At 38.9% G+C, this 20,314-nt stretch overlaps 1 protein-coding gene across 1 annotated transcript in view; it reads right to left on the bottom strand.

Annotated features, from left to right (window-relative positions):
* The window catches only part of GXYLT2 (glucoside xylosyltransferase 2), a 116,767-nt gene that overhangs the window by 21,673 nt on the left and 74,780 nt on the right, over window positions 1-20,314 (bottom strand). Inside the window, exon 5 of the mRNA XM_053720886.1 lies at window positions 853-976. Coding sequence (XP_053576861.1) covers window positions 853-976 — 124 coding nt within the window. The remainder of the gene's footprint in view (window positions 1-852; window positions 977-20,314) is intronic.

Here is a 20,314-nt window from a genome sequence, read left to right on the forward strand (position 1 = left end):
CTCCCCTCTCTCTCTCCCCCTCCCCTCTCTCTCTCCCTCCCTTCTCTCTCTCCCCCTCCCCTCTCTCTCTCACTCCCTCTCTCTCTCTCACTCCCCCTCTCTCTCTCTCTCTCCCCTCTCTCTCTCCTCCTCCCCCCCTCTCTCTCTCCTCCCCTCTCTCTCCTCCCCCTCTCTCTCTCTCCTCCCCCCCTCTCTCTCCCCCTCTCTTTCTCTTCCCCCCCTTTCTTTTGATCTCTCTGTCCCCTTTCTTTTGCTCTCCCTCCACTCTCTTTTGCTCTTTTTATCTCCCCTCTTGATCTCTCTCTCCCCTCTTGATCTCTCTCTCACCTTTCTTATCTTTTCCCTACCCCCTCTCTCCCCTCTTTTGAGCTGTTTTGAGCTCTCAAACTGCACAGCCTTTCACGGCCCGTCTGGCCCCGCCCCTTCACGCTCGACCACGCCCCCTCGTGGCCCTCACGCTCGGCCACGCCTCCTTCGCGTTCGGCCACGCCCCCGGCCACGCTCGGTCACGCACACTTCTGCTCGCACTGCAGAGCAGAGACTTAGGGACTCTCAAAGGCCAGGTGTGTTTGTCCTCGTGCTGCGCTGTCTACTGCGCATGACAGCTTCGGACAAACACACTTGGCCTTTTATTATATAGGATGATGAAAATAACGGTATCTTTAGAAAGTCTATTTAATGGTGAGAAAAACGGTATATAATATGTGTGGGTACAGTAAATGAGTAAGAGGAAAATTACAGCTAAACACAAACACCGCAAAAATGTTAAAATAGCCCTGGTCCCAAACGGACAGAAAATGGAAAAGTGCTGTGGTAATTAAGGGGTTAAAACATTTTGATGGCGATTTTTACCTGGGTTGAAAGAAAAAATGATATTCAGTAAGTCCTGGTCCCCCCATGTGATATAACTCTTGTACTTCTGGTATAACGGGTGCAGCATCTCCTCCCAGGTCAGAGTAGCCGGAATCATGTTGTTCTAGGAAGAGGGAAATAAAAACTGGTGAGGGATTTGAGCAGTGGTTGCATTAATCCATTTACTGTCAGAAATGTTAAACACATAGGTACAGGCAAGCAACAGTGCAGTAAAAAAAGTACTTTAATATAAGCAGGCATTTTCTTTTTGCTGCTTTATGTCCCTTTAAAAGGGACAGTCTAGTCTACTCCAGACTTTTTATTGTGTAAAAAGATCATCCCTTTATTACCCATTACCCCAGCTTTGCACAACCAACATTGTTATATTAATATACTTTACAACATTTAAACCTCTAAATTTCTGCCTGTTTCTAAGATACTACAGACAGCCTCTTATTACATGCATTTTTAATAGCTTTTCACAACAGGGAAATGCTAGTTTGTGTGAGCCATATAGATAAAATTGTGCTCACACCCGTGGGTTGTGGATGACAATGCACTAATTGGCTATAATACAAATTAATAGATAATAAATAAATAGCCATGTGATCAGGGGGCTGTCAAAAGAATCTTAGGTAAGGTAATCACAGAGATAGAAAGTGTATTAATATAACTGTGTTGGTTATGCAAAACTGGGTAATAAAGGGATTATCTTTTAAAATAATAAATTTTTTGGAGTTGACTGTCCCTTTAATATACCCCTTTAATATAATTTACCTCCGTGATTACGTTATAGCTAAGCCTCTGCAGACTGCCTCCTTATTTCAGTTAATTTGAGAGACTTGCATTTTAGCCAGTCAGTGCCCTCTCATAAGTAACTCCACGGGCGTGAGCACAATGTTATCTATATGGCACACATGAATTAACACCCTCTAGATGTGAAAAATTGTCAAATGCATTCAGATAAGAGGCGGCCTTCAATGGCTTAGAAAGTAGCATATGAGCCTATCTAGGTTTAGCTTTCAACAAAGAATACCAAGAAAACAAAGGAAATTTGATGAAAAAAGTAAATTGGAAAGTTGTTTACAATTACATGTCCTATCTGAATCATGAAAGCTTAATTTTGACTAAACTGTCCCTTTAAGTTATTAACTTTTACAGTGACACATTCCTCAAGCATAAAAACAGAAATGTATCTTTTCCTGTTTAAAAAATACTTTTAAAATACTCTGTATTAGGTGCAACAAAAATACTTATATTCCTTTTAAAGAGAAGATGTACTACAATTACTACAGAGATATAAAAAAGCTACGTTTGTAAAACTAGTGGGGGGGGGGGGGAAATTGCCGGAAAAAAAAACATTATGTAAAAGAAGTTTAAATTAAAATTCAAACAAATACAGCAGTATTGGTTTTGTACTTCCTTATAATCCTCACTGACTGATAAGAAACTCTGCCTCTGCTTTATTGGTGTTGAGGTACAAGACTTGCTACTATCCCAAGAAAATGTTGGTTTATTCATAAGAAGAACTCGAGTCATTGGCTCACTAGATATGCTCAGCTATCTCACAGTAGTGCATTGCTGCTAACTTTAACTATGTGTTTAATCCCTTTGCGGGTGTTTCTAAACATTGGGGTAGATTTCAATCTTTCTAATTTTCTCTTTCATTTTTTTTATTAAAGCAATCAGAATATTCCTGAGCCAAACAACTGAGCTTGGTAACCATTTCCCCACACACCCTTAACGAACTATGGGCTAGAATATGAGTGGAGAGCTATTTATCTCTACCGCTTGCACGTTAGCTTTAAAAGTAGAACGTTTTCACATGAGCGCTAATCTGAGACGTGCATTAGTGCGACAGCATTAAAGTATTCCCCCATAGACTTCAATGGAGCGTGAAAAGTGGGAAAACACTAACACCCAACAAGTCGTGCAAATCTGATTTCTAAAGAGCGCTTACTTGACATGAAATATTAATATTTTACATTCTAATGTTCTTCACATAGACAAATATGTTCTGTTCATTCATAAATACATATATATATACAGTTGTATGCAAAAGTTTAGGCACCCCTGACAATTTCCATGATTTTCATTTATAAATAATTGGGTGTTTGGATCAGCAATTTCATTTTGATGTATCAAATAACGGAAAGACACAGTAATATTTCAGTAGTGAAATGAGGTTTATTGGATTAACAAAAAATGTGCAATATGCATCAAAACAAAATTAGACAGGTGCATAAATGTGGGCACCCTTGTCATTTTGTTGATTTGAATACCTGTAACTACCTAGCAATGATTAATTGGAGCACACAATTGGTTTGGTGAGCCCATTAAGCATTGAACTTCATAGACAGGTGCATCCAATCATGAGAAAAGGTATTTAAGGTGGCCAATTGCAAGTTGTTGTTCTCTTTGACTCTCCTCTGAAGAGTGACAACATGGGGGCCTCAAAACAACTCTCAAATGACTTGAAAACAAAGATTGTTCAACATTATGGTTTAGGGGAAGGCTACAAAAAGCTATTGCAGAGATTTAAGATGTCAGTGTCCACTGTGAGGAACATAGTGAGGAAATGGAAGACCACAGGCACAGTTCTTGTAAATGCCAGAAGTGGCAGACCAAGTAAAATATTGGAAAGGCAAAGGATGGTGAGATCGGTCAAAAACAGCCCACAGACCACCTCCAAAGACCTACAACATCATCTTGCTGCAGATGGTGTCACTGGGCATCGTTCAACAATTCAGCGCACTTTGCACAAGGAGAATCTGTATGGGAGAGTGATGCGGAAGAAGCCTTTTCTGCACACACGCCACAAACAGAGTCACTTGAGGTATGCAAACGCACATTTGGACAAGCCAGCTTCATTTTGGAAGAAGGTGCTGTGGACTCATGAAACAAAGATTGAGTTATTTGGTCATAACAATTGGCGTTATGCATGGCGGCAAAAGAACACAGCGTTCCTAGACAAACACTTGCTACCCTCAGTAAACTTTGGTGGATGTTCCATCATGCTGTGGGGCTGTGTGGCCAGTGCCGGTACTAGGAATCTTGTTAAAGTTGAGGGTCGCATGGATTCCACTCAATATCAGCAGATACTTGAGAATAATGTTGAGGAATCAGTCACAAAGTTGAAGTTATGCCAGGGCTGGATATTTCAACAAGACAACGACCCAATACACTGCTCAAAATCTACTCTGGCATTTATTCAGAGGAACAAGTACAATGTTCTGGAATGGCCATCACAGTTCCCAGACCTGAATATTATTGAAAATCTGTGGGATGATTTGAAGAGGGCTGTCCATGCTCGGCAACCATTAAACCTAACTGAACAGGAGATGTTTTGCAAGGAGGAATGGTCCAAAATACCTTCATCCAGACACTCATTACAGGCTATAGGAAGCGTCTAGAGGCTGTTATTTCTGCTAAAGGAGGCTCTACTAAATACTGATGCAATATTTCTGTTGGGGTGCCCAAATGTATGCACCTGTCTAATTTCGTTTTGATGCATATTGCACATTTTCTCTTAATCTAATAAACCTCATTCCACTACTGAATTATAACTATGTCCTTCAGTTATTTGATAGATCAAAATGAAATTGCTGATCCAAACACCCAATTATTTATAAATTAAAATCATGGAAATTGTCAGGGGTGACTAACCTTTTGCATACAATTGTATATAATTTTTCTTGCTAAAATATATATCTATACCTCTCTATCTATCATTATATATATGTATAGATATATTCAGATATAGAATATCTAACATATTCCCCTATGTGAAGAAGATTGGAATGTGAAATATGTACATTAAAGGGACATTAACCCTTTGAGTGCTAATGACGGCTCTGTTTCCCACTCTGGTGCTAATGACGGCTCAGAGCCGTCACTAGCACTCTCCCACCTTGAGGGAGATCTAGGGGCTCCCACCCGCTCCTACCCCAGCGATCGTGCCTGTAGAGTGACAGGCATCGCCGGGGCTTCCCGTTTTGCGTGGTGACGTCACGCACAATAACGTGATGATGTCACCGTGCAACTTTATTTATACTTAACAATGTTAAGTATAGGAGCAGGGGGCATGCTGCTTAGAAGCCTGTATCTCAGGCATCTAAGCAGCTAAAGAGCCCCAAGACCCACCATTGGAAAGGTAATCGCCTAACCTTTTCAACAGTGTAAGTCTTGGGGTCTGAAAAAAATAAAAAAAAGTTAAAAATAAAAAAAATTCAAAAAAATTAAATAATAAAAATAGCATTAAAAAAATCTTAGCACCCAGGTGGGAAAGTGCTTAGCACTCAAAGGGTTAAACACTTTGAGATGGTAATATAAAATGATAAATCGTATATATAGAAAAAACTCTATACAACAAACAAGAGCCTGCAAATATAGCACAAAATTGGCTACCCTGGAACAAGAGGTCAGTTCCAAAATACCTCCAAAGTAAAATAAACAGAAAGGGGGGGGGGGGTCAGGGAGCGCTACTAAAAGCTGCTATATGACGAAGGGTAAATGAATATGTTTCAAGAAAAACAAAATCAAAGAATAAATGAGAGTTACAAATATCTAATGTTTACTAACATTTAATCTGGAAAAACATAATAAAAACAAATGCATACAAATATATATATTGTACAATATACAACCGGTGGTTAAAAAGATAAAATAAATATAAAAAAATCAGATAAAAAGTCTGATAAAAAATAATGGTGAAGGTGAGTATGTCTCTTGAACGGGAAGCACAGTATTCAGCGCACTTTGCACAAGGAGAAGCTGTATGGGAGAGTGATGCGGAAGAAGCCTTTTCTGCACACACGCCACAAACAGAGTTACTTGAGGTATGCAAACGCACATTTGGACAAGCCAGCTTCATTTTGGAAGAAGGTGCTGTGGACTCATGAAACAAAGATTGAGTTATTTGGTCATAACAATTGGCGTTATGCATGGCGGCAAAAGAACACAGCGTTCCTAGACAAACACTTGCTACCCTCAGTAAACTTTGGTGGATGTTCCATCATGCTGTGGGGCTGTGTGGCCAGTGCCGGTACTAGGAATCTTGTTAAAGTTGAGGGTCGCATGGATTCCACTCAATATCAGCAGATACTTGAGAATAATGTTGAGGAATCAGTCACAAAGTTGAAGTTATGCCAGGGCTGGATATTTCAACAAGACAACGACCCAATACACTGCTCAAAATCTACTCTGGCATTTATTCAGAGGAACAAGTACAATGTTCTGGAATGGCCATCACAGTTCCCAGACCTGAATATTATTGAAAATCTGTGGGATGATTTGAAGAGGGCTGTCCATGCTCGGCAACCATTAAACCTAACTGAACAGGAGATGTTTTGCAAGGAGGAATGGTCCAAAATACCTTCATCCAGACACTCATTACAGGCTATAGGAAGCGTCTAGAGGCTGTTATTTCTGCTAAAGGAGGCTCTACTAAATACTGATGCAATATTTCTGTTGGGGTGCCCAAATGTATGCACCTGTCTAATTTCGTTTTGATGCATATTGCACATTTTCTCTTAATCTAATAAACCTCATTCCACTACTGAATTATAACTATGTCCTTCAGTTATTTGATAGATCAAAATGAAATTGCTGATCCAAACACCCAATTATTTATAAATTAAAATCATGGAAATTGTCAGGGGTGACTAACCTTTTGCATACAATTGTATATAATTTTTCTTGCTAAAATATATATCTATACCTCTCTATCTATCATTATATATATGTATAGATATATTCAGATATAGAATATCTAACATATTCCCCTATGTGAAGAAGATTGGAATGTGAAATATGTACATTAAAGGGACATTAACCCTTTGAGTGCTAATGACGGCTCTGTTTCCCACTCTGGTGCTAATGACGGCTCAGAGCCGTCACTAGCACTCTCCCACCTTGAGGGAGATCTAGGGGCTCCCACCCGCTCCTACCCCAGCGATCGTGCCTGTAGAGTGACAGGCATCGCCGGGGCTTCCCGTTTTGCGTGGTGACGTCACGCACAATAACGTGATGATGTCACCGTGCAACTTTATTTATACTTAACAATGTTAAGTATAGGAGCAGGGGGCATGCTGCTTAGAAGCCTGTATCTCAGGCATCTAAGCAGCTAAAAAGCCCCAAGACCCACCATTGGAAAGGTAATCGCCTAACCTTTTCAACAGTGTAAGTCTTGGGGTCTGAAAAAAATAAAAAAAAGTTACAAATAAAAAAAATTCAAAAAAATTAAATAATAAAAATAGCATTAAAAAAATCTTAGCACCCAGGTGGGAAAGTGCTTAGCACTCAAAGGGTTAAACACTTTGAGATGGTAATATAAAATGATAAATCGTATATATAGAAAAAACTCTATACAACAAACAAGAGCCTGCAAATATAGCACAAAATTGGCTACCCTGGAACAAGAGGTCAGTTCCAAAATACCTCCAAAGTAAAATAAACAGAAAGGGGGGGGGGTCAGGGAGCGCTACTAAAAGCTGCTATATGACGAAGGGTAAATGAATATGTTTCAAGAAAAACAAAATCAAAGAATAAATGAGAGTTACAAATATCTAATGTTTACTAACATTTAATCTGGAAAAACATAATAAAAACAAATGCATACAAATATATATATTGTACAATATACAACCGGTGGTTAAAAAGATAAAATAAATATAAAAAAATCAGATAAAAAGTCTGATAAAAAATAATGGTGAAGGTGAGTATGTCTCTTGAACGGGAAGCACAGTATTGTTGAGTCTGAGGCAATATAACAGTCAATGTAAACTTGGCAACGCTGTAGGAAATGACTCACCCAGAATACGAAGCCGTTAGAGTTGTGCTTCTCCGTGTGCTGACCTAAAAAATAACAATGAATTCCACATCTAGACTCCTTTTCAGATGTACGGTTACCTTTACAGTGAGCAAAACCGGCCCAAAGTGTAACGTGATGAATGTCCGTTCCTCGGCATGTGGGGGGTCACGTGACAATTCTCCAACCAATCAGAGTCACGGATTACCAGGTGGTCTGCGTGTCAATAATGTTTGTAATACAAAGTTTCCAAAAAGAACCAGACTTGTAATAAGTATTTTGTAACTATGTTACACTTCAAATAGGACTGTTTAGTTGGGGTTCCAAATGATGTTACAGAGCGCTCTGTGTGACAATCTTAGATATGATTGTAAACAATCCAAGTGGTGCAAATCAACGCATTTCAGCTGGTGTAGCCTTTCTCAAGATGAATCCTTGAATGCTCTCAGCTCACTTTTTATCAGGAACACATTATTCTAACTCCTCCTTAGTTGTGTGCTCACTTCCCTTTGTAGTGTTAAAGAGACATAACATTAAGTATCACAATTTGATATTCGTGAATGACTTCATCATAGAAGTTCTTTAAAGGGCCACTAAACCCAAAATCTTTCTTTCATGATTCAGATAGAGAATACAAATTTAAACAACATTACAATTTACTTCTATTATTTATTTTGCTTCATTTTTTAGATATCCTTAGTTGAAGAAAAAGCAATACACATGGTGAGCCAAACACACAAGGCTTCTATGTGCAGCAACCAATCAGCAGCTACTGAGCATATCTAGATATGCTTTTCAGCAAAGAATAGCAAGAGAATAAAACAAATTAGATAATATAAGTAAATTAGAAAGATGTTTAAAATTGCATTCTCTTTCTGAATCATGAAAGAAAACATGTGGGTTTCATGGCCCTTTAAGACACTATTCATAAGAAACGTTCTTTGTACATAGTGCATGAAAAAGAGATATTAAATACAATGTGTTGTATGTAATAACTTTGCGAAACTTCTAAAAATTAGATAAATAACCTATCCAGAAATTCATTATTATAAGTGCCAGTGATACATGAAATATATACATATTATGAAATATATGCATATATTATGCAATAATAAAGGGAAAAAAATAGAAGAAAGTAAATTAATAAAAAATAAAAATATATAAAATAATAACTAATAAGTGTAAAGGGGATATATATATAATATTCTGAAAAATAAATACTATTATAAAAAACTTTTGTGTAATAGTTATTGTGTGTGTGGTGAATTGATATGTATTATTACATCACATTCTTAATTTTGAGTGATTCATTATTTGATGTGAAGAAAAATATATAATAAAGATGAAAAACAATAATAAATTGGATGTGTATATCTAATAAAGAATCATAATTAAAGCGATTCTTTAAAGTGCCTGGTGATGGGATATATTACTAGTATTTTACGTGGTCTTCAAAATCATATTGTAAGTGATTAATGCATGACAGAATTTAAGTCCAGCTCAGCATTAAGACCTAATGGTTCTAAAGTTTTGAATTGGAATATTAATTCAGCTTCTGCACGTAAACGTTTTTTATTTAGGTCACCTCCTCTCCAGTTGTTAATTATTTTCCTAATGCCCCAATATTTAAGGCCTTTCGTGTCTTGATTATGAAAATCTTTAAAGTGTCTGGATAACAAATGCCCTGTGAAACCATGCTCAATATTGAGAAGATGTTCCCGAATTCTATCTTTGAGGGGGCGTGAAGTCTCCCCTAAATATTGTTTCTTACATGGACATTGTATCAGGTACACCACATTTCTGTCAGTGCACCTGATACAATCTCTTATTTCAAAATCTTTTTTGGTGTGACATGACATAATTTTTCTTGCTAATATATATATATATCTATACCTCTCTATCTATTCATTATATATAGGTATAGATATATACAGATATAGAATATCTAACATATTCCCCTATGTGAAGAAGATTGGAATGTGAAATATGTACATTAAAAGGGACATTAAACACTTTGAGATGGTAATATAAAATGATAAATCGTATATATAGAAAAAACTCTGCCATATACTTTCATTATTTATTTTGCTCCCTTTTCCTGTAATTTCATTCTGAAATTGTGAGCTTTTAAGTTTCTGTTAGAAATGGAAGTGCAGAACACTGTTATATTCCACACAGTCATTGGCTGCACTCCCTAGTGACCTATTTATAACTTTCCCTAATTGGCCACAGCAGAGAAGGTAACCTAAGTTACAACATGGCAGCTCCCATTGTTTTATAGACACTAAAACTTTACACTTATTTTGTCAGTATTTAAACAGCTAATAAATCTTTTAAAAAGACATCTACCTGTTATTCTCTGACTAATCTTTTCTTGTTTATTTAAAGTGTTTAATGTCCCTTTAAATACATTGTTAAACACTTTATCAAATATGAATAAATGCCATCTTATGTTCTTGCTAATGTATTTCCTTGTTGCAAAACTGCTGCCATATAGTGCTGCAGACATGTGCACACTCCTGAACTTGCCTCCCTGCTTTTCAACAAAGGACAACAAGAAAACAAAGTAAATGTGATAATAAGGACATTGGAAAGTTGTTTAAAATTGTGTGTTCTGTCTGGATCATGAAATAAAAAATTGGGGGTTTATGTCCTTTTAAGTTCTTATGATTTTACTAAATGTTAGTTTCATTTTGGGCCAATGTCTATTCTCGGTTTACTCCATTGCTTATAATGAAGTTCTCCAGGAGTTGTTTTATTCAGCCACTGAACACAACTGATACCTAAGTAGCTGTGCACAAATATGTATTTCCTGTTTTAAGTAAACAGCTTTAAAGGGACATGAACACCATTTTTTCCCTTTCATGATTCAGATAGAGAATCTAACTTTCCATTTTTACTTCTACTATCAAATTTGCTTCATTGGTATCCTTTTCTGAAGGAGTGGAAATGCACTACTGGGAGCTAGCTGAACACATCTAGTGAGCCAATGACAAGATACAAAATGTGTGTAGCCACCAATCACCAGCTAGCTCCAAGTAGTGTAAAATGCATACAAATTAGTTTTAAACAAGGGATACCAAGAGAACAAAGTAAATTTGAAAATAGAAGTGAATTTAAAAGTGTCTTAAAATGAAATGCTCTATTGGACTCATGCAAGTTTAATTTTGACTTTCATATACCCCTTTACATTAAAAGAGATACAAGCAGTTACATGTAGAGTAGTTAAAAGGACATAATACTCAAAAAAATGTCACGGTTACATTTTGAATCTTTGTGTTTTAGAAAAAAAAAATATGTTATTTAAAAAAAAGCAAAAATAAACAGAATAAACTGTATCTATTCAGTGAGAGTTGTCTCTATGAGCTAGTGAGCAGTAGAAACACAATAGTTCCCTTCTTGTTTGTTTCACTTTAAATTACTATGGACAGTAGTTTAAAGGACCAGTCAACACAACAGATTTGCATAATCAACAAATGCAAGATAACAAGACAATGCAATAGCACTTAGTCTGAACTTCAAATGAGTAGTAGATTTTTTTTCTGACAATTTTAAAAGTTATGTCTTTTTCCACTCCCCCTGTACCATGTGACAGCCATCAGCCAATCACAAATGCATACACGTACCATGTGACGGCCATCAGCCATTCACAAATGCATACACACTTATTCTTGCACATGATCAGTAGGAGCTGGTGACTCAAGTTTAAATATAAAAAGACTGTGCACATTTAGTTAATGGAAGTAAATTGGAAAGTTGTTTAAAATGGCTGCTCTATCTGAATAATGAAAGTTTAATTTTGATTGAGTGCCTCTTTAACTGCTGCTCTATCATATACATCAGGGGTGGGCAGACTTTTGTAAGGCAAAGGCTACCTCTAATTTTATTCCAAGTGACGTGGTCACCTAGCTAAAAAAAAAAAACACCAGTCTTGATAATAATTACAATAATGTATTTATTCAAAAAACACAAAGAATAGTCCAGCACACACTGTGTAATAGGGTGCAAAAAGGACCTGCTTGCTGAAAATGTTATTTTTGTCACAAATAGGACCTGCTGGCTGAAAATTGTATTTTTGCCACAAATAGGACCTGCTGGCTGAAAATTGTATTTTTGCCACAAATAGGACCTGCTGGCTGAAAATTGTATTTTTGCTACAAATAGGACCTGCTGGCTGAAAATTGTATTTTTGCTACAAATAGGACCTGCTGGCTGAAAATTGTATTTTTGCTACAAATAGGACCTGCTGGCTGAAAATTGTATTTTTGCTACAAATAGGACCTGCTGGCTGAAAATTTTATTTTTGCTACAAATAGGACCTGCTGGCTGAAAAATGTATTTTTGACACAAATAATACAGCTTTAAAAATCATCCGCACTCTTTAATAACCAATACGGCAGCGCTCTGTCTTTACTTACTGCGAGAGCTCTCTCTTTACGTCACGCTGGGACCGTTAAGCAACCTTATCTGTGTTCTGCTCCTGCGTATGAGAAGAAGTCTCACAATCAAGACGGCTCGAGATTCATTCTACAAAGTAATTTTATTGGCTGGACGCCATGTCAGGTTGATTAGGGTGCAGGTCCTGTAACCAAAGCTGGGGCAGCGAGTTCAGCTACAGCCGTGTCGCGCATGCGGAAGTACAGTGCCCATACCGCCATCATAGACTCCGAGTCATAGCCGATTTCAAAAGTCTGCATAAGAGAAAGATTTCTCACACATCTACGGTGGCGAGGTTCTTCACTCAGAATTCTAGATTCGGAGTAAAGAGCCTTGCCGCTGTAGATGTGTGAGAAATCTTTCTCTTATTATGCAGACTTTTGAAATCTTACAGACGGTCACCTCAAAATTCACTTGTGGTCCACTGGTAGACCGCAATCTACCTCTTGCCCACCCCTGATATACATGATATAACTTGTTGAGTAATATGTCCCTTTAAAGACAGCTCTGTACTGGAAATGCACTTGTACTGCAGAAGTGAATATATCCAGCGAGTGACGGCTACGCACATGTGCCACTGCTGACTGGTTGTGTTCGACTCATGGCCAGTAGTACATTGCTGCTCTGAAACTAACTTTAAATATGTGTTTTAACCCCATTTTGGGACAATAATGAAATTCTCTGACACATTTGAGCACTGGTTTTTAAACCTGACCTCAGGCCTCCCCAACAGGCCAGGTTTTCAGGATATCCTTGGATGAGAGCAGGTAAAATAATGTTTACTTATCAGCTGATTATTTTACCTGTGCTCTAGTTCAGATATCCTCAAAACGTGTTCGGGAAGGAGGGGTGAGGAACGGTTTGAAAACCAGTGCATTAGAGTATTTTATTATAACTCATTTATGTACCTTTAACTTTTTTCACACATTTTTTTTTTTTTTTTTTTTTTAATGTAAGACTCTGAGATTTCATTTACAAGATAGAAAGTATGATGCCCTTAGGCATAATATGAAATGAGTGCCAACACATGATTTAGCTAATTAGTGTGTCATTAGCTCAGCATAGTTAGCTAATGTAATGCTAATTAATTAATAGAGCTGACTTAACTCCACAGAGACACAAGTTTAGTAAATATAATATTGTGTTTACTAATTAAGTGTAAAAAAAGAGGTCACCGTGTATTCAAAGACTTGAAAATGACATTATAAATATTTTTTTATTCTTAAAGGGATACTAAACCTACATTTTTTTCTTTCATGATTCAGATAGAGCATGCAATTAATTTATTTTTAAATTTATTTTTATTCAGCCCTTTTCGATACAATGTGAAAAGAAACAGAAAAGAAAAACAAAAGAAGCAATACTCCAAAAATAATGCCCATTAGATGTTTTGTCACACGTTTGCAATACAGAAGTTCATAATAGTCTATAAATGACATTATAGAATCTGTGAGGTCCACAGCAACCAATTAGTAAAGGGACACTGAACCCAATTTTTTTTCTTTCAGGATTCAGATAGAGCATGCAATTTTAAGCAACTTTCTAATTTACTCCTAGTATCAATTTTTCTTCACTCTCTTTCTATATTTATTTGAAAAAATAGAATGTACGTTTAGAAACCGGCCTATTTTTGGTTCACAACTTGGGTTGTCCTTGCTGATTGGACAGCACCAATAAACAAGTGCTGTCCAGTGTCTAAAACAAAAATTGTCTGGCTAAAATTGCATGCTCTATCTGAATCATGAAAGAAAAAATTTAGGTTTAGCGTCCCTTTAAACAGCTTTCTAATTTACTAATTTTATCAAATTTTCTTCATTCTCTTGGTATGTTTATTTGAAAAGCAGGAATGAAAGCTTAGGACCCGGATCATTTTAGATTCAGCAAGCGCTACCCAGGGTTCTGAACCAAAAATGGCCCGGCTCCTAAGCTTACATTTCAGCTTTCTAGATGGCAACAGCTTTGCAAGAACGTTATCCACTAGAAAGAGCGCTAAATGGCAGCACTGGAGAACTACATGGCAGGAAATAGTGCTGCCATTTAGCGCTCTTTCCAGTGGATAACGTTCTTGCAAAGCTGTTGCCATCTAGAAAGCTGAAATGTAAGCTTAGGAGCCAGGCCATTTTTGGTAGGTATCTCTTCAACACAGAATATCATGGTAACAAATCACATTTGATAATAGTAGTTTCATATCCCTTTAAGTGATGTGGTTAATGTAGAGGTTTGCTATTTTATTCTCTCTCGATAACATTATTTCCAAATGAAGCGACAACAATAATCATTTTTCCTGTTGTATATAAAAGTGGGCATTGCAAATTCTAACACACTTCAAAAATTGCATGTTCCTATATAAAGCAATGCTTCTTGCTAGACCCGTAGAAGTGTAGCTCACTCCGGCAGTAGACCGATAGGTAGGGTTGCTAGGTGTTCAGTTTTGAACTTGACAGTACAGTATTTCAGCTGGCTGTCCAATCAAAACTATACATAAATACTGGATGATTTAATAATTGCCCAGTTTTTTGGTCCGTGACCTACAGCTAAATAAAGTGTGCTTTGCAGTACAGGCAAAGAAAGGTTAAAGGAACAGTCTAGACACAATTAAACTTTCATGATTCAGACAGGGCATGCAATTGTAAACAACTTTCCAATTCACTTTTATCATCAATTTTTTTTTTCTCTTGGTATTCTTAGTTGGAAGCTAAACCTAGGAGGCTCATATGCTAATTTCTAAGCCCTTGAAGGCCGCCTCTTATCTGAATGCAATTGATAGTTTTTCACATTCAGACAGCGCTAGTTCATGTGTGCCATATAGATAACATTATGCTCACTCACATAGAGTTACTTATGAGTCAGCACTGATTGGCTAAAATGCAATCTGTCAAAAGAACTGAAAAAGGGGGCAGTCTGCAGAGACTTAGATTCAAGGTAATCATAGAGGTAAAAGGTGTATTAATATAGCAGTGTTAGTTATGTACAACTGGAGAATGGGTAATAAAGGGATTATCTATCTTTTTAAACAATCAAAATTCTGGATTAGACTGTCCCTTTAAATCCCTTATCCTGTTGGTAAACATAGAGTTAAAACAACTGAGTTATGCATTACTTACTGGCACAAGAGAGTTAAATCACTGGTTTGTGTGTGTTGCTTACATAAAGGAGATAATATAACTGTTGTGTTACTGGCAACCAAGAATGTTTTTTAAAAAAAAATAAACAAACTATTTGCTTGTGTGTTACTGGCTACTAGGAGTAAAATACCTTTGTTTTAGTAACTGGAAGCTGCTTCAGGTAAAATCACTGCCCTATATGTACTACTGCTTCCCTGATACTGGCAACTAAGGGGGTGAAATCACAGCTCAGCTCAGGGTGAGGTTGGGTGTGGGGTAGGGTTGCCACCTCAGCCATGTTTTTCTGGACACTTATGAGTTACACAGGGTGTGCAGGGAGGAACATGTATTGTGTTTCTGGACAGCACTATTCATGTTCCTCCCTGCACACCCTGCAGCATGTGTAACTCATAAGTGTTCTGTATTTTAAGGGACGGGTGACAACTCTAGTGTGGGGCCTAAGCTAAAACATAAGGAAGAATTTTAAGGAGTATTACTTCATGGACCCACTTACTGCTATTGCTTGGTCACCTGCTTCGTGCCCAGCTGGCAACCCTACCTGTAGGAGTTGTCTTTATCAGCCAATGAGCAATAGCAGGAGGTAAACAACCAGCACTGATTTATTACTCTCATTTTAATTCACTTTTCAGCATGGTTAAAAGGGACAGTAAATAAGATTTTTAATTTTTTTAACCCCTTCAATATGCATAAGAATTGGATGAAAGCAAACCTTGTAATCACAATTAGCCCTTTTAATTAATAATGTACCTTTTTTTACACTGAGCTTTGCTGTATTCCCCCTGGCACCCCCAAGTCTGGGGTAGAATATTTCTTCTACTTTTTTAGCAGCACACAATACAGCCAATAAGAAGCATACTGCCAGCTGTGATGAATCAAACCTTCTCAACGACACAATAGAGGGGTGTGGGCATAAAGGGGTTAATGGCACACAGCTCTGGTTCCCTTAACCTTGCAACTCTGCAAAAGGACCTTAAAAAGGACACCTCATTAGTCCCCAAATCTAGTCCACACTGCTCGAATTAACAATTTCCCTGCTGCCACCACCAAAACTTTTAAATCAAAGGGGAGTTTTTGGGAACCCCTAAAAACTCACATTATTTAACAATTAGGTAACGTGCCTTTAACCTTGTCTCGACAGGAGTGTGAATTTGGATATTAGAGCCCAAAAGACAGAATGAGATTTTCTACGTGTTTAATAACAAAAACATAATTTATGCTTACCTGATAAATGTATTTCTCTTGTAGTGTATCCAGTCCACGGATCATCCATTACTTGTGGGATATTCTCCTTCCCAACAGGAAGTTGCAAGAGGATCACCCACAGCAGAGCTGCTATATAGCTCCTCCCCTCACTGCCATATCCAGTCATTCGATCGAAAACAAACAGAGAAAGGAGAAACCATAGGGTGCAGTGGTGACTAGTTTAATTAAAATTTAGACCTGCCTTAAAAGGACAGGGCGGGCCGTGGACTGGATACACTACAAGAGAAATAAATTTATCAGGTAAGCATAAATTATGTTTTCTCTTGTTAAGTGTATCCAGTCCACGGATCATCCATTACTTGTGGGATACCAATACCAAAGCTAAAGTACACGGATGATGGGAGGGACAAGGCAGGATTAAGCGGAAGGAACCACTGCCCGAAGAACCTTTCTCCCAAACACAGCCTCCGAAGAAGCAAAAGTATCAAATTTGTAAAATTTTGAAAAAGTGTGAAGCGAAGACCAAGTCGCAGCCTTGCAAATCTGTTCAACAGAGGCCTCATTTTTGAAGGCCCAGGTGGAAGCCACAGCTCTAGTAGAATGAGCTGTAATCCTTTCAGGGGGCTGCTGTCCAGCAATCTCATAGGCTAGGCGTATTACGCTCCGAAGCCAAAAGGAAAGAGAGGTTGCAGAAGCTTTTTGACCTCTCCTCTGTCCAGAGTAAATGACAAACAGGGAAAATGTTTGACGAAAATCCTTAGTAGCTTGTAAGTAAAACTTCAAGGCACGGACTACGTCCAGATTATGTAAAAGACGTTCCTTCTTTGAAGAAGGATTAGGACACAATGATGGAACAACAATCTCTTGATTGATATTCTTGTTAGAAACCACCTTAGGTAAAAACCCAGGTTTGGTACGCAGATCTACCTTATCTGCATGAAAAATCAGATAAGGAGAATCACATTGTAAGGCAGATAGCTCAGAGACTCTCCGAGCAGAGGAAATAGCCATAAAAAACAGAACTTTCCAAGATAAAAGTTTAATATCAATGGAATGAAGGGGTTCAAACGGAACTCCTTGAAGAACCTTAAGAACCAAGTTTAAGCTCCATGGGGGAGCAACAGGTTTAAACACAGGCTTAATTCTAACCAAAGCCTGGCAAAACGCCTGGACGTCTGGAACCTCTGCCAGACGCTTGTGCAAAAGAATAGACAGAGCAGAAATCTGTCCCTTTAAGGAACTAGCTGATAATCCTTTGTCCAAGCCCTCTTGGAGAAAGGACAATATTCTAGGAATCCTAACCTTACTCCATGAGTAATTCTTGGATTCACACCATTAAAGATATTTACTCCATATCTTGTGGTAGATTTTCCTGGTAACAGGCTTTCGTGCCTGTATTAAAGTATCAATGACTGACTCGGAGAAGCCACGCTTTGATAGAATCAAGCATTCAATCTCCATGCAGTCAGTCTCAGAGAAATTAGATTTGGATGATTGAAAGGACCTTGTATCAGAAGGTCCTGTCTTAGAGGCAGAGTCCATGGTGGAAAGGATGACATGTCCACTAGGTCTGCATACCAAGTCCTGCATGGCCACGCAGATGCTATCAGAATCACCGATGCTCCCTCCTGTTTGATTTTGGCAATCAGTTGAGGGAGCAGAGGAAACGGTGGAAACACATAAGCCAGGTTGAAGAACCAAGGCGCTGCTAGAGCATCTATCAGCGTCGCTTCTGGGTCCCTGGACCTGGATCCGTAACAAGGAAGCTTGGCGTTCTGGCGAGACGCCATGAGATCCAACTCTGGTTTGCCCCAACAATGAATCAACTGAGCAAACACCTCCGGATGGAGTTCCTACTCCCCTGGATGGAAAGTCTGACGACTTAGAAAATCCGCCTCCCAGTTCTCCACGCCTGGGATATGGATTGCTGACAGGTGGCAAGAGTGGTACTCTGCCCAGCGAATTATTTTTGAGACTTCTAACATCGCTAGGGAACTCCTGGTTCCCCCTTGATGGTTGATGTAACCCGCAGTTGTGATGTTGTCCGACTGAAATCTGATGAACCTCAGTGTTGCTAACTGAGGCCAAGCCAGAAGAGCATTGAATATCGCTCTTAACTCCAGAATATTTATTGGAAGGAGTTTCTCCTCCTGAGTCCACGATCCCTGTGCCTTCAGGGAATTCCAGACTGCACCCCAACCTAAAAGGCTGGCATCTGTTGTTACAATTGTCCAATCTGGCCTGCGAAAGGTCATACCCTTGGACAGGTGTACCCGAGACAACCAATAGAGAAGAGAATGAAGAGGTCTGAGATGAAGGCGCGCAAATGGCACTATGTCCAAGCATTTAGAAGTTTTGATAACCTGGACTCCTAGGTAAGAGTCCCTAAGAAGGAGACTCTTGTGAGTGGGGATAGAGAACTCTTTTCCTCGTTCACTTTCCACCCGTGCAACCTCAGAAATGCCAGAACTATCTCTGTATGAGACTTGGCAACTTGAAAGCTTGACACCTGTATCAAGATGTCGTCTAGATACGGAGCCACTGCTATGCCTCGCGGTCTTAGAACCGCCAGAAGTGAGCCCAGAACCTTTGTAAAGATTCTCGGGGCTGTAGCCAACCCGAAGGGAAGAGCTACAAATTGGTAATGCCTGTCTAGAAAGGCAAACCTTAGAAACTGATGATGATCTTTGTGAATCGGTATGTGAAGGTAGGCATCCTTTAAGTCCACTGTGGTCATGTACTGACCTTCTTGGATCATGGGTAGGATGGTCCAAATAGTTTCCTTTTTGAAAGATGGAACTCTGAGGAATTTGTTTAAGATCTTTAGATCCAAAATTGGTCTGAAGGTTCCCTCTTTTTTTTGGGAACCACAAACAGATTTGAATAAAAACCCTGTCCTTGTTCCGTCCGCGGAACTGGATGGATCACTCCCATAACTAGGAGGTCTTGCACACAGCGTAGGAATGCCTCTTTCTTTATCCGATTTGCAGATAGCCTTGAAAGATGAAATCTCCCTTGTGGAGGGGAAGCTTTGAAGTCCAGAAGATATCCCTGAGATATGATCTCCAACGCCCAGGGATCCTGAACATCTCTTGCCCACACCTGGGCGAAGAGAGAAAGTCTGCCCCCTACTAGATCCGTTGCCGGATAGGGGGCCGTTCCTTCATGCTGTCTTAGAGGCAGCAGCAGGCTTTCTGGCCTGCTTGCCTTTGTTCCAGGACTGGTTAGGTTTCCAGGCCTGCTTAGATTGAGCAAAAGTTCCCTCTTGTTTTGAAGCGGAGGAAGTTGATGCTGCACCTGCCTTGAAATTTCGAAAGGCACGAAAATTAGACTGTTTGGCCTTTGCTTTGGCCCTGTCCTGCGGAAGGGTATGACCCTTACCTCCAGTAATGTCAGCAATAATTACCTTCAAACCAGGCCCGAATAAGGTCTGCCCCTTGAAAGGAATGTTGAGTAATTTAGACTTTAATTTAGTCAAGTCAGCTGACCAGGACTTAAGCCATAGCGCCCTACGCGCTTGGATGGCGAATCCGGAATTCTTAGCTGTTAGTTTAGTCAAATGAACAATGGCATCAGAAACAAATGAGTTAGCTAGCTTAAGTGTTCTAAGCTTGTCAATAATTTCAGTCAATGGAGCTGTATGGATGGCCTCTTCCAGAACCTCAAACCAGAATGCTGCCGCGGCCGTGACAGGCGCAATGCATGCAAGGGGCTGTAAAATAAAACCTTGATGAATAAACATTTTCTTAAGGTAACCCTCCAATTTTTTATCCATTGGATCTGAAAAAGCACAACTGTCCTCAACCGGGATAGTAGTACGCTTTGCTAAAGTAGAAACTGCTCCCTCCACCTTAGGGACCGTCTGCCATAAGTCCCGTGTAGTGGGGTC

Source organism: Bombina bombina, chromosome 7 (assembly GCF_027579735.1).
Source record: "Bombina bombina isolate aBomBom1 chromosome 7, aBomBom1.pri, whole genome shotgun sequence".
In the NCBI taxonomy this organism is placed as follows: domain Eukaryota; kingdom Metazoa; phylum Chordata; class Amphibia; order Anura; family Bombinatoridae; genus Bombina; species Bombina bombina.